Source organism: Metopolophium dirhodum, chromosome 4, assembly GCF_019925205.1.
Source record: "Metopolophium dirhodum isolate CAU chromosome 4, ASM1992520v1, whole genome shotgun sequence".
Lineage (NCBI taxonomy): Eukaryota > Metazoa > Arthropoda > Insecta > Hemiptera > Aphididae > Metopolophium > Metopolophium dirhodum.
The window spans coordinates 19,198,254-19,215,200 of NC_083563.1; the positions used below are offsets into that span (position 1 = coordinate 19,198,254).

The window sequence follows — 16,947 nt, forward strand, 5'->3', positions numbered from 1 at the left end:
AAGAATGATCACTTCTGGGCAATTTCAAAACCACCATTGTAATCGATAATGCCATAACAAGACTTTTGTTAACTAGTTTTAAAGTTATTAATTGTATTTCGGTTTTATTTTGTAGTATAAACAACGTTTGGGTTTCCTTTTGACGAACGAAAATGTCCAACTACATTTTACCCTAACGAAAGTCGCCAACAGCACGGCTTTTGATCACCGAGCGTACAATTTCAACCAGATTTTCGGACGATCCAATTATTTTTCTTTGATAATTTTCAATTTTGACATTCATGTCAAATAATGGGCCTGGGTCACGCGAGATATGTCGATTGCACCCTCGTGCCGTTTGAAACAGGCATTGTTTCTATTATTTTGGAAGTTTTTGCGTTTATTATTTATGTATTATATGCATATACGTGCCTGTGAACATCCACTATTGCGACCGTGAGAAATTCGTTTGCTGGGAATTTTACACAAAAAGGGTTGCGGGGGCGCGGAATATTGTTTGCCAATATCCCTTTATGTCCCGAAATTCTCTCATGATTTTTTGAAACAGCTGGCCCACCATTACCGGACAATGGTCCTTTAGATTAACGCACGGGGTGGTGGCAGATGCAGGATGAGTGGATAGAGTTGCAAATGTATCGCGAGGATATGATGATTTCCATTTAACTGGAACATATTATTATACCGAAAAGGGTCTATTGATCAAATTTTATGCATGTGTAAAATATTTATTTCGAAAGTCTTTTTGTCCTTACTCCCTCTTACTATTCAGATTTATATTCACGATCCCCGAAGATTCAAAGAATACGTCATAGGTAGGTAGTGAAAAGGATTTTTTTAAAAAGAATTTCGGCAAACTTATCACCGATCAAGCATTATAAAAACTCATCGATATTTTGACCGACAAAAATGGTTTGGTTTTTAATTCTTAACATCTTTGCACATCTGTCCCGTTCTGATATTACCTTTATGTACCTATATTGCTTTAAGTAGGTAGGTAGTAAGAGGATTAGTCAAACAATAAGCTGACAAATATTTTTTTTCTACAAAATTATTTTTTTACATATAACCTTATAAGTGGTAACACAGTAACACATAATATGTTAGCGGGGCATCATCCTCTATATTTAGGATACCGGTTAAGTTTAGAATTCAATTAAAGTGAATATAAATAAAACCCATTAAGAAATGTTTATCTTATGTACATGATAAAATATAATATACCATACATATACAAAATAATAATGTGTATTACCCATGTCACATTATATATAACATACCTTGTGTGCATTTTACGTGTATACACTATATGCTTTTATTATATATATATTCGATTTCCATAATACATTATATATATATAGGTTATTGAAGAAATGCACAACACAAAATATCCAACCAACCTCAAAATTTAATAATTTAAATGTCGATAAAGCACTACTCGAGGTCGTCTAATGGCCGGTATTCTGTGTTACAGTGTGTGTTGCGTCTTAATTACCCAATGGATGACCCCCGTAGGCGCGCGCGTTTGTACCTAACCTGCAATAGAAACCGCGGTGAGCCCGGGAGTACTGCATACTACACACACCTAACTTCATATTATTCTACACACCGTCAGCTGCAGAAGTCAGCACACGATCGTGTGGACGTATAAAACGTACCCACCGATTGTCGACTGCGAGTGGGTTTCGAAAACGTTTGTCCGACGAGCCTAATGACATACCGCCGAGGGGAGTTGTTGTGTGTGTAGCTTGCGCCACGGGCGGCGGCAGCCATGTCGTCGTCGTCCACGTCGATCGCATCGATCACATTACGCGCGTCTATATATAGGTGGCGAGATTTTCAGGAGAACATATTTTAGCGCCACGGCAGTCGTAGTAATGACGAAACGCTGCTCGCCGCCGCCGACCCGCAAAGCGGTCGAGGCCTCTGAAGGACAACCGGTTTGTCTCGGTAGTAGTAGTAGTAGTAGTAGTAATAGTAATAGTAGTAATAATAATAATAATAATAATAATAGTGGTAATAGTAGTAGTAGTAGTAGACGATGACGTCGTCGTGGTGTTTGGTACATAGAATAATATTATATTTTTATTATAAGACATAAGCTTGTAACATACGACATATTATAATATTATACCAAAAATTTTTTGGAGTGGTGGGAAGACGACGTGTGATGAAAACCGACGCTTTCTGCTCGGTCGGCGGTACCCATAATATATGTAATCATACTTCTGGTCTGACTTCGCGTGGAAGGGAATGCGGATGTATCGATGTGTGACGTAGCGAAATCGTTTCGTAGTAACCATTTATTTTTATCGTACGATCGGTATAATAATATTATTGTACGGATTAAAACACGCGGTCCGTAATTTACCATCTTTCCAATATTATTATTCCCTCGCTGGGCGTGATTATACTTGATAATATTAATAATAATAATAATATTATAATATTTACATCGAACTGTTTAATTTGTTTCATATTAATAACGAAATTATCAGGAATTGATTTGTTATCGTGTATTAATAATATGATGTACGTCGAATTCGTTCCTATCCGTGTTCTTTCCCTATATTATAATATTATATAAGTGTCCCGAGTGAAGTTATGTCGAATTTTCTTTTTTTCCTTTTATTGCCGAAGACACTGCTATAATAATAATTATTGTTCTACGATAGTTAGTAACGCAGTAATGGTATACATTAAACAATACGTACAAACACTTTTATCCTTCGTCGCCTTTTGACTGACCTCACTCGGCGGATAACAGAAAATGACCAATAAAGACTTCGGAAAACCTTTACCAGTCGTTAACGGTTTCGATAGTTATTTCGCAAAGTACAGCGCAGTATAGATAAATAGAATATCGCGAGGATTTGCCAACTTATCGGACGTTACGTCACCGCATTACCGCAGTTTTGTCGTTGGCCGCTCCAAGGTCTCGGGCGCGTGAGTTTTTCGCGCACTCTGATACACACACACACACACACTTAAAATGCCGACATTTTGCGTGAATTCCCGTGTTTATGATGACTGTAATAATAATAACACGGATGCTCGAAAATAAATAAATAAAACCTAACCTAGTACAACGTTGCTACGTAGCGCGTCATCGAAGTATCTGCGACGTACAAAAATGATTTCATTTTCTCCGACCATTATAATATAGATTCATTAACGAGCGCCGCCGCAAATACGCACACGCACACACACACACACACACTCACACTCACTTGGCACATAAAATCTCATCGCACCGGTTTGCCAATAGTATGAGCCCGCGCACACGTGTGCCCGCCAATCGTCGTTTAATAAAAATTCGCGCGAACCCCAGCACATCGTCTTCTAACACTACACCAGGTACGTTTCGCGACGGGCGCCGTTTTAAAGAGCCAGGAAATCGTGTCGAAATCGGTCGGTGGTTAGGTCAGGTTGTATCTTGTACAATAATAATACAACATTTTTATACTCGATGTAGTCGACAAATCGACGAGAATGGCGAGGCGTTTTGACTTTTCACAGAAACTTTTTTTTTTATCCCGTTTGCTAAATGCCAAATTTATATTTTTGGCTTGGCGTACACGGATGTTAGTACGCGTCCCCCAAACTCAGCACCTACCACCCAGTACGTTGAAGCGTCACCCCCCTCCCCCCATGAAAGTTCACGGACTGAGTCTGACTTATCGGCTAAATTACTGTTTTAAGGTCGAAAATCTAAAAATCGACGTGTGCGTTAGTTATGCTTATTAATATGAAATATATCACAGTTTTATCGTTATTCATAGCCGTCATATGGCTGTGGTAGTGCACATTGAACAGTGTTTATAAATTTTTTTTAAAACAATGTACATGAAAATATATACAATACATTTGTTTCCTAATAACGAATTAAGTAATAAGTAATTACTGTCGATTTATGTAGTAATCTGCAGAAAAGTATTACGCGTACGTAGTGGTGTGGCTTTTGTCACAATAGTCTTGGTTTATTCACGATTATTTCTGATATATCGTAAATTATTAACATCATATTATTGTGTATTTCGACTGTTTGGGCCATACAATAAATTATTAATATAAACATTTATTTATAGTGAAAACTGAAGACCATTTAATATTTTCAACGGAAAAATCGTGAAGTTTCCCATGTTCATTATAATATGCCTCATTAGATTATAATGATTATATTATTATTACGACTCTTTAAATATTAATTTCGGAATGAGTACATTGCGATTCCCACGAACTGTGGAATTATATTTTATTTCAATATTAATATATAATATCGCTTATTAAAATATTGTGGATTTATCACAGAAAAAAATGTGACAAAAACGTAGCACGCTACTCGATATTTTCCACTTTGGAGACAATTTATGAATCATAAATATGTATTAATAAGTAACCATTAATTGTATAATATTATATACAATATACAGTAGGAATTAGGAAAATATTTACATTTTATGCGTTTCAACGGTGATAAACAAAGTGTTAGAAATATACAATTTTTGTATCCAGCCCAAAAACATATTTATGTTTAAACACAAATAAAATTAATGTGTACCTTGTTCCACGTAATTCAATTTTTAGAAAAATACATTAATATAATGTATACACTATACATTGTTATTAATATATTAATTTGTATACATTTTTTTACAACTAACAATATTAAGGAGCTAAAATATTTTTATTTTTTTATGTAACAACATCATCTTGTTTATTATTTTACATTTTGTTATTTTCGTCAACAAACAATGTTATAAATATCGCTTTATTTAAAAAAAGATTCGCTGTCCCACATTTTACAAACGGTTTCATGTATTTTGTAGACAGCTTAATTTTTGCTTGTGATTTGAATATTTATTACTCTTTCAAACTTCTAATAATTTATCAATAAATAATAATTAAAAACAAGTGAAAAATAAGTTTTTTTTAAATACCAATCAATAACAAAATTAAAACAAACAAGACCTACATATTTAAAGTGGAAATATAAATGTTAAATAATATTATCAACTTTTAAATACCTACAGATAATAATAATTTTATAGTTGAGATGTTGAAAATAGGTACAATTTATGGGTTTATTATAATTCTTACAAATTACTAATTAGTAGTGTGTAATTATAGATGTAGAGATGTATCCATTGTGTAACACCTTATGAACTAATATATTGTTACGTCTATTTTTTTAATGTATTAATTTACTTCAGATGAAAAAAATTAGAAAATATAGTTTTAAAAATGTTTCATTAAATGAATCACGTGTTGAATCATTTTTTGATACTTTATTTTATGACTTATATAACACAATTAATTATATTTTATGTTCGGTAACAATCGATAATTGTTTACCTTTATTGATAAAACTATTAATTTGGTTTGAACAAGCTCGATTAACGAATCGGAATATAATATTTTATCATACACAATTTTTATTTTTGTAATTTTCAATGCGACCTGATAAAAATTTCTGATTTATTTTTATTACGTTAAATTAACTTAAACCCCAATAACTAATGTCTTTTTGGGGAGCTTTTAAAATCCAGTAACATTTATTTCGTTCGATCACAATCTTAAAGAACAACGTAAATAAATAAATAATAATATTTAATATCGGCTAAGGAGAGTTTGTTCATAAAGTTGATCTTTCACTTAACCCTTGTTATAGAACTACTGTCATTGGCCGGGACTATTGCACTTACTACGCATTACACTTGTGTTTCGGTATTCCCGTCGTTGTATATTTCCATCCTTGTCTGTCGTGCATTCAATAAAGCTTAATCAAATTGAAAAAAAAATATAGAAGGTCGTATGGACAAGCACAATAATTTAATTTATTACAAATGAATATATTCCGCAGAGAGAATTTTTTTTTTCATCTATCTTGTAGGTTGTATAGTGGCGACGAAATGAAATAAATACTTCACCTATAAATAAGAATAAAATAACGATGCCGAATTCGTACCATTCACACCTCACCACCATACGGATTAATTAATTGGTCCACCGTGTTCGACCGCGTGTCGTGTGTAGGTAACTCGATATAATACTTAATATATTATATTCCCGGATTTCAGCCTTGAGTATATTAAAGGGCATGGCGATCCGCTATTTCAATAAGACGACTGCAGTGTTATAAGACACGCTTAGTGCCTATAACATATTATTGTCTGTCAACGGTGTGCCAATGCTACGAATTTCGTAGGCAATATATAGCTTTTGAGGACACTGAAAATTAACACGATTTCAAATCGTACCGATTACCATATTGTATTTCGTTAGGATTTAAATTTTACACCGGCAGCGGCCACGCATGATTTATTAATATGATACATATAATATACATAATTTATATTCACTTTAAAACGGATAATTTGTATTCCGAAATCCACTCGGTCGTAGGTGGGAGTACTTGTCAAGGTTTGTCTTTTCGTTTAGTGTTCTAACGACGACGATCAGTGTTAACACTTAACAATATGTATATGGCCTACCATGTACAATGTACACATATACACATAGATTACTAACATAATCTCGAAAGTCGACGTATTCTTCCTCGTTTCTATAACTAACTTCGTTGATAAGTTGCTCAATATGTATAATATTAATTAAGTATTAAAATATATTCAATAGCGGGGAAAAATAAAAAATAACAAACCCAATATTTATATGCAACGCGTTTGCAGTGATTAAATTACACACGTTATATATTCATAATATTATATAGTCTAGAGTTCGGTCGATTATTTCGATAACCATATTATTATCCTGTTAAATGGCCATTAGGGAGTGTAACATGCATTTAATGACGCGTATTCTGTACCCGACAGCTACTTGTATTCCGTGCATAATAACGACTTAAGACTAGGTACACACACACATACATCGCTACTGTATAATTAATATTTGGCCGTTTGTGTTTGCAGAACTCTATACGTCACAATCTGTCACTTCACAGCCGGTTCGAGAAGATCCAAAACGAGGGCACCGGCAAGTCGTCGTGGTGGCAGATAAACCACAACGCGAGCCGGACGACCGGCAAGTCCAGGCGCCGCGCAGTGTCCATGGAGACGCCCAAATTTGAGAAGAAACGTGGGCGCGTTAAGAAGGTCGTCGAGGCCATTCGCAACGGTCTGCATCCCGAAAACACGCCTAGTCCTAGTTCTTCGATTTCCGAAAACTCCGACATGATACCCGTGTCACCCCTCAGGGGATACCAATTCAGGTTGGTAATTTTTTTTTAAAAATTTTCGTTGTGTCCGTGTCAACTTGTGAGTTGTGATACATCATCATCGGTCGTGTGCACGGACTAAGATATAATGGACTGGAAACGACATGGTCAGCGGGGGTCGGGGGACGGCCACGAAAAGGTGTCACTTGGCTGATAAGAATACTGTTCTTGAAGTTTTCAGTGCTACCAGTGGTTTTATTTGGCTTCACAATGTATAATATCGTAGTCCATGTTTTATACAGAGGGCGCTGTAAACTCCAGGAACACATTGTGACCCCCCCCGCACTTTGCCACTCGTATATACATTCGTGGCCGTGATAAGCTGCTCGTTTCCAGTCCATTATATCTTAGTCCGTGGCCGTGTATTATAATATTATACGTACTGGACTCTGGTAGGAAGTAAAATAATAATAATGTGCCGTCGTGCATAATGGGCGTAATGACGGCGTTCGTCGGTTCGTGTGTCTTACACACTTTTACGCGGTATAACGTAAACTATTCGACGAACGCGTGTCGATAATAATGGACTACCTATTATAATATTAATATTTAATAATTAACCGTCGAAGCATCGTTTTGTTTAAGTTCCCTTCCCATGTTTATTTAATAAGCCTGTTGATGAATCGGGTCATTTGGCCGTTATTTGTCGTCGAAAATTTATCGTAATTGAATTGAAGCCGAAAATATTTAACTGCACTCATGTACAAGGGACAATTATTTTGAGAAGAAAATACCTATTATGTATTAAACTGGCCAAGGCAACCATTTTAGACAGTTATTAGTCTTCTTATCGTGTCTTAGTGGTTAGTAATGTTATGTGCCCAGATTTTTGAGGTCAACCCGAACCGATCTTACACATTTTTGATTTGAACATGAACCAAACCAAACTATTCAAATCAATTTCAAAATACTTTTTACATTATTCAAAAAAACTATTGATATTGATTACTCATCTATAATAAAATAATAAACAATAATAATTTGTTCTTGAACGAAATTAGTTCGAATTCTATTTTCATTAGTTCGATTTTCGAATGGAATTAAATACTTAGCAGTTCTGTTCAAAAATTGCAACTGCTGTTAGTAATAACTACTAGCACCACTAATCTTTGGGTACTTAAACATTACAGTCCTGACTTCAGAGCGCGGGCTTCGTCGAACGCTTCGTCCACCGGCCGTCTGTCACCGATATTCAGCGAGCAGCTCAGCACCGCCGACTACGGCCTGGACTCGGTGGCCGAACAGGGCCAGGCCGACCAGCTGGCCGGCTCGCTGGCACAGGCCGTCCGGCTCTCTCAGCCGCTGCAGACGCTCGAAAGCTACAGAGACGTGTTCTTGGACAACCGTCCACCCCCACCGCCGTACAGTAGCTTATCGATCCAGTCGTGTTCTATCCACGGTTACCAAGGGTGTTCGTGTTTCAACCTCAACCAGCTCCAGAACACTTACATAAAACAGGTACGCCGCACGGGAAGCGTCATCGTTATATAGTGGCAATTAGTGGGCACTAGGCTCTACACCATTATATTGTTTATTACCATACCTATAATTACCAACTGATGTGGTATCATATTATAGGCAAAATAGTCTACGTATAGTTACGATCAGAGTTGAGCATGATATTAAATCTTTTGTCTTTAAATTCTAAAATTAAAAATCCGGTTTCTGGCTTTGGACGTGTAAAATCTATTTTTGCAAGTACTTTGCCCAACTCTGTACGTCATACAACTATATAAGTATAATATACTATAGAACCAGCTTACGAGTAGACTATTGGAACTTACACTTTTTTCCTCCCCAGGAGTGTATATCGTTCGACAACATGTTGAACGACCAGCAGGATGACAACATGTCGGCCACCGTGGTCGGACAAATAATGGGCACGTCACATTTGTCGTTCGACGAGCTCAACATAAACTTGGACAAATTCCCGCCGGTCGAGTGCAACGTGGACGAGGTGATCAGCCATGAAGTTAGTCTGGGCGGCTGCTTGGACTTCAACAACTTCAATCCACCGGCACAACCGCAACCGTCGGTAGCCACCACGCAGACACTGGCGTCCGTCAGTCACGACCAATCGTCGTTCACCTCCGGACACCATTGGGTACATTGAACAGGTGTGTGTGTGGGTTATATAGTGCGATATTTATAATATTAATCTTCGATTGTGCGTTTAACGATTTTTGATTTGTCATCTGTGTCCTAAATTATGGCAACCGTATCGAAGTTGTCGAAACTTAAAATGTATGAAATGGTTAAAAAATATATTTTTCAACATTTTGCAGTTTTAATTTCCTCCCGTTTAATCATTTGGTTAATTGGTTTGTTTGATTCAAATACGAAATCGTCGTTCACCTCTGTACCGTCGTGCTATAAATATAATCTAAAGCCATGTATCGGAACGAACGGAAATCACCGTGCGTATAATATTATCTTCTTCTAACATTTCGATATTTCGTGTTAGCGGTCACCGTATTTTGTGATTATTGATTCGAACGTAAGCACACCCATCATGTTGTAATGCATACCTTTTTTCGTCTCGATTAATATTATCAGTGTATCGAAGTGTTTCGAAATAGGTGGAGTCACGTCGCCGCCGCGCTGTCGTGAAATCATTTCTATATGTGTATGTTGAGTGGATCCTATGTGTAAATAGTAACACACTGATGATAAAATTAAAAAAATGTATTTTTAAAAAAAAAATAAATTACTTAACGTCTCGTTATCTCGTGTTTATGCGCCGGTCTCACTAGCGTTCGGAGTAGTAGTGGTTTCTGGGTATTCTGTTGTAACCGGAGCACTGACAAAATATATCCGTTAATGATTCAATTTCAGTAAAGAACCCTTGAGAATACCCGAGAAAAAGAATCGTTCTGTATATGTCAATTATATATAATCCCGCCGGCGCGGCGACGAGATAATCCACTCGAATTTTCGGTCGCAGTTTTTTGTTTGTTTCTTTTTTTAAAGGAAGAACTGCATTTTCCTTCCTGTTTTTTTTTTATATAGCCTCGTGTCATCATTTCCGGTACAAATTATGTAAGGTTTTGTTTTTACCGGTCGTGTTCTTTCCTCACAAGGGTCTTTGTTTCTTTCTATCTTATCGGTACGATGGCGCCTTTGTGAAACAATGTCGTCGTGGACTTCAATTACCTCTCTCTCTTTCTCTCTGCTGCTCCTTCACCGTCTCGTTCGTTTCCGAAAGGTCGGCCAGTGCACTTGTGTTATTAAAATATTTCCAATTCGCGTCCGGATTTTTACGACCCAGGGTCGCCTTCACCACTTTGCCGTCTTGCCGTCTGCGTTCGTTGGTGGCGCTAGCTAAGTCTTAACCAATCATATCAACAGCGCCGCATACTTTATGGTCGGTCCTTAATAATTTTTTTTTCTATTAATCATCACGACAACTATAACATTTATAATATTTTAAATTCTATGGAAATAACCACCGCGATTATGGATCATGCAATTAAAGCGTGGATATTTTATAGACGTTTTAATTGACGTTAATTTTTAAAGAATTTAGAATTAATCGACAGTTCAAAGGTCGCGTTAATCGTGGCTGATGTGCCCTTCTATTATACCGTTAGTTTTATGTCGACGTGTGCTGTCCGTGTATGGTATAATATATAATATTATTATAATAACAATAATAATAATAATAATAATAATAGGTACGTATAAGTAATTAATAATCTTTCTCTACATGAACAGCATATTATTTAAATATTTGAATAGGTACTTCATTCACTGTCAACTCGATAAGAAATTCAATTGTTTTTCTTTATGTAAATTTGACGTAGGTAATCAGTAATGGACTCTGTCCGTGTTTGTTGTTGGAAATCCTGAACGTCTCATGAAAATTACGTGGTTTAATAATATTATTTTAATTCTGTTGAACGTCGTTAGTGGTTTTTCATTGTTTCTGTTTGAGGTCGCCTCTATACCTCTTATGCAGTTTAAATGTATATATTCAATCAAATATCTGAACGATATGATAAATGCGCTAAGCTACAATATTCTCATTAATAACTAGGTATTTGATCATCGTTTAAGGTTTTTGATTTTTTGTTTATAATATTTTGCAGTAACGAGAGTCCACCGAAAGCCTTTGCAAGACTTAATCTTTATTCTAACGTAAATTATTTTAACTAGAGTACCTAATAAATGAAAAATTCCGAACAACATGAAGATTTTTTGTAACTAATTATTTTTACCATTATATATTTTATTAATGTGCGTCGTTGCTAATTTAATATGCTGATGCTGTGCGTGACGTAAACGGAACATTTACCGTGATTGACGTTCGTGTGGGTGGAGGGAATGACTTAAACATTTATTTTCCATCACGTTCTTAAGATTTACTGTGTATTGCTTCTAGTGGCGGTGGTGGTGGAGATTGGGGGACGGCTTACAGTGCAGTGTTACAGTATCGTGTTCGTTTTTACTTGAAAAAATGAATAATATTATACTAAATAGCTATAGAAAATTTATAATGCTAACGAAAAATGACCTAATTTATTAGTGAAAACTATACATTATTATTATTGATTATAATAACCAATTTTTTGAACTGTGTATTTATTTATGTTTTTTTTTGTTTTGTTCTAGTTGAAACAAATGTCTGTGTTCTATGGGAAATATTAAAGACAAATCTATGAAAATGTTTTAATTATGTCACCCAGATAATTTATGTTAATTTTCAATGTTATAATCATTATAAGTAATAATACATAAAATATTATTATTAAATTATATATACATAAAAAAAAAATGTGTTCGTTTTAAAGTAACAACTATTTTATACATTCTACTATACACATATTTGCTATGCTAGGTTAATATTATATTTTATTACATGTACATGTTGAAATATATTACTTGTATAAACCCATATATTATAATATAAGAGGTATATAATTTGTTAAAATTAGTTTAATATTTGTTGTAGTTTTAAAAGTTCATGTAATAGTTAGATATATATTGTTATTTAGATAATTCAATGTTAAATACTTATTCATTAAAAAATATGTTTTGAGTTAGCTTGTTATAGCTTGAGCGATTCCAAGTTTTAACTATAATCAAAAATCTTAAGTTAACTCTTTAGTCTAAGTATTGTAAATAGGTTTGCTCAGAAAAATAATGTCTATCCCACATCCACATTATTATTAATTTATATTTTATACGTACATAGTAGATACACATGTTTGATTAACAAAAATGTCGGCTACACTCTGTGTATGCAATTCAAGGACAATTTCCATTTACTTACTCAGAATCATATATTTATACCTTATTCGAGTTAATCTTGTTTAATATACATAAACAGGCACATATATAAATGTGCCTGCATGATCACGTATGGGTGTGTTTTGTATATATATTATATATATATAAGTATATTGTGTATGTTATCACTTATCTTGGAGTGCTGAGTAATAAAGACTGATTGTCTTTGAAATGATTGGATTTTTCTTTTATTATTATTATTATTATTATTATTATTTTGTTATTGTTTATTGTGTATATAAAAAAATATCAATGGAAAGTATTTGCTAGTAAAAATGTTTATTTTCATCAAACAAATTATAATTAATTAAAAGAATACAAAATTATTTTACATTTTTGTGCCATAAATATTATAATAAACATATTTTCACAAACAGTGTAAGTATTTACTATTTTTATAACTGTGCAACAAAAAATATTTAATGTTAATATTTGTATGTATATACACTTGCATACATACTTATATTTATATTTTTTGTTCATTTAACTCATTTAAATGAATATGCCAGTGCCTTTGATCTCAAAAAGATATACCTCCAAAACAAAAACATAAATAACATTTTCAAATATGAGTAGCTTTTGTGTTTAATTATGATTATATACATTACATACATATATAAAAGCATATACTTGAACTTATATATTTATATTAATTAATAATACACATAACATATACATTTTAAGGTAAATGGATGTAAAAAATAACTTTTTTTGTATATAATATGACAAAAAAGTGTAGAAGTTTGTTTGTTTGTTTGTTTTGTTTTTTTTTTTTGCACAAAATTGTTGTTATCCGTACAAGCTCAATGTGTATAAGCAAACTTTAGTGTGCTTAAATAAATGTGATAAGCTTATTTTGGGGAATTATATTGTACAAGGTATAAGATGATGATTTTTTTTTCTATAGATGCTAATGAAGTGATAAATAGAATAAATTTGTTTTAGCGATTCTAACTTTTAATAATTGATTATTATTATATTATTATTATGAAATATGATTATTACTTTATTATTTATTATCTACTAAAAACAACAAATGTAAATACAAAAACGTATTTGAAATGTAAATTTACTGATGTTGCTTCTTTTTAATGTGTCAATTTAATACGGATTATTTATTGTTATGGATTTACGGATAATTTGAATATATTTGACCAACTGTTTTGTATTTCATCTCTTATGTATTTAACTTTTCATAAAATAGTGTAAATGTTCATAAATAATAAAGCAAACTGCCTTTATGATTTGTTTACAGCAATTTTTTACCAATTGGTAGCAAATTTACATACCGTTTTCTTGTTAATTATGTAATATACATATTATTAAAATTAAAATTGTGGTTGAATTAAAATTTGATGTTCTCTTTATATTTTAACTGAAATAGTAGTTGGTATATTGGCTTGAATGAATGTGGCTAAGTGCCTCAATTTATCATTATATTTGGTGATACATATAATTATATCATTATAACGAATATTTAGCACAAAACGAACGACTGAAAATATTATTTTGAGTGAAGATAATTTTAACTGTTTCCTTGTAGTTATGATTGATATTAATATAATAAAAAGTGTATGCATAGGCTGATTGATTATAATTAACAAATGTATTAAGAAGACGCAACACCCGTATGTATTGTGTCCGTCTTACAAACGCGTAACATACCAAATTTACGCTCAGAAATTCAAGTTTTATACCGTTAGCTTAAAAATTTGAGTGATTCGATCTATCATGAAACTTGATGGTAAGAACATTATCTGTGTTTTGTTGGAAGTTTTTTACGATAACTCAGTTTTTAAGTAATTATGAGCATTTTTATTTAACATTTATTATACACGCTATAACTCACTTTACTGAATTATCGTAAAAAAACTTCCAACAAAACACAGATAATGTTCTTACTATCATGTTTCATAATAGGTCGATTCACTCAAATTTTTAAGCTAACGGCATAAAACTTGAATTTCTGAGCGTGAATTTGGTAGGTTACGCGTTTGTAAGGCGGAGACAACATAATATGCGGGTGTGGCGTCCTCAATTTTCTGGTGAGTTCAAATTTTTTTTCAAAATCAAAATCGGACAACGTTAACTAACTTTAATTTTGTCAAAACTTTAGGTCTTTTCAGCTAAAATTGATGGCAGTAGCGAGGCCCCTTAAAACGTAATAACAATTATTTCTGTCGAAACAATATGTGTTGCGTGAAAAATGTATATCTATTTTGAATCACAGTATGTCAGTATCATATTGAAAATGGCTGCCTGACGTATTTGGTTTTCTACTCGGTACTGGGACATTAAGGGTCCCTGCAAACGTGTCATTTTTAAGGAGTTGTGTTTAGGCAATTCTTTCGGTCACTGCTCGTCTTGTGAGTGTAGTAAAATTATGTGTACTGTAATAGTGTCTGTATACTCCCCACCAATCACCCACATGTCATTTAGATCAAAATATTCAAAACTAATTTATGGACGTTAAATATCTATATACGCCTGCCAAAGTCTGAGTAATTCCAAACGTTCGATTTAAAAAATGTAATGAGTGAATGCATAAACAAGATTATTTTGCACCGGTCAGAGCACTTTTTCAATTTTAACAAATCCTTAACGGGAATAAACGTTATGCAAAGTAAACTTCTTTATCAAATCAAAAATCTTTATATTTTTTAAATCGAACCACCAGAAGTATATTTGTTTTTGTCAGTAACTAAAGTCGTTTTAATAGAAAAATGCTTAGGGTTTGCAGTAGCCTTAATCCCTTTATTTTTTGTGGATTTAATGATTTTTACCATGGGTTGCTTTTTCAAAAATAACTGCCGGTACCGTTACCAAATTGGTTATTGATAAAATGATTGATGAAACCTAATCGATTATTAATAAGTGTCTTCCTAAAATTGACCATTTAAGATTCCCAGTAGAGTGTTAAATGTATTGGATTTGCTGTTCTACTTTACAACCATGGGTAGTTAAAAGCTCCAAACAGCACTTTAATAGATTGGAAATTAAACACATGATACTTCAGATACTTCGAAAAAGTAATTTTTCGAATATCTTAGTAGTTTCTTCGAAAAACTACAAAATAACTACATTAGTAATAGCATTGGTTATAAATACTAGTATTTATAATCAATGGTAATAGATAGTGTGTGATTAAACTGATTATAATCAAATCTTGAACATTTTTTAATAAACCTAGTGTATTTAGAATAATTTTTGTAGCACAAATCAGAAATATATAATATATGTACAGTACCTAACCTACGAGTACCCCTACGTACGATGACTCTATTTATTATAATATAATATATTATTAATATATATATATATAATATATACTATATATTATACAAAGTAGTTAAATTGCTTTAATATCGACAATATTGACCATATCTAGTAAAAACATTTAGTAGGTACTAGCTACTAGCTATACATGGAACATCTCCATTGGTAAGACGTGACCTTTGTGGCTTCGTGACAACGGAAACCTTTATTAAAGCTCTTATTCAGTTATTCCTACATTTACATATTTTTCTTGGTTGATATTATTGTATGCTTTATGTAACTAGTAATTACAAAATACGATTAACAATGTTGTCTATGAAACTACTAAAATTTGTAGTGAATAAATGTATATTAGCATATATTTTGGAGATTTTAGGGCATGTATTTTATGTACGTACTATTTTAAGGACGTACCTATTTTGATGTTTTAGTATATAATCTATGTATTTGAATTTATATATATATATATTTAATATTATGATGATAGTATGACACTTATGTAGTAGGTACTAATTGATAATTATTATTTATTATCTAGTATTCAAGTTTGGTGAAATAAAATAATTTTAACTTTTAACTTTTTTTATTAATAAAGTAGGTAGGTACTATATTATTATGCTTTAAGCGTCCGCATGAGTGGCAAGTAGGGAAAGTTGTCACTCCCTCGGCCATCGGGCTTTCTTCTACACAGTATATAGTGTAGTCATACCGATACTTCATAAAGTGAGGTGATACAATTATTTACGACATAAATAATTATAGGTAGTTTCCAAATCAATGTTTAATATATGAATATTTGTTCTTATTAAAAGTATAACGTTCATCTTAGGAAGATGGTGGGAACTGATCGTGTTCCTCACTTCCGCGAGTAGCGTGTCGGCGTACAGTTAAGTAATAAACGATCCAAAGGAATTTAGATATTCTGTACGAGTTTATTAATATCCATATTATATGATTATGTATTTATCTAAAAAAGTCACATTATGTGTATAATATAGTATATTATATTATATGTTTATATACCTGTTTTGGGGTGGCCAACGGGCTCCCCTCCCTAACATCGAAATGCGAGAAGACGATTCGTTTTTCGCAGTGAACTGAAATAAAAAAAAAATGTTTTGGTCAGGGGCAACTATGATAAATAATAATTG

The 16,947-nt window shown here is 33.0% G+C and overlaps 1 protein-coding gene across 1 annotated transcript in view; it reads left to right on the forward strand.

Moving 5' to 3' along the window:
• Positions 1-13,761, forward strand: part of LOC132942373 (forkhead box protein O) — a 40,975-nt gene extending 27,214 nt beyond the window's left edge. The window contains exons 2-5 of the mRNA XM_061010691.1: positions 6,927-7,225; positions 8,362-8,689; positions 9,033-9,348; positions 11,843-13,761. Coding sequence (XP_060866674.1) covers positions 6,927-7,225; positions 8,362-8,689; positions 9,033-9,344 — 939 coding nt within the window. The 3' untranslated portion in view covers positions 9,345-9,348; positions 11,843-13,761. The remainder of the gene's footprint in view (positions 1-6,926; positions 7,226-8,361; positions 8,690-9,032; positions 9,349-11,842) is intronic.
• Positions 13,762-16,947: the final 3,186 nt, after the last annotated feature.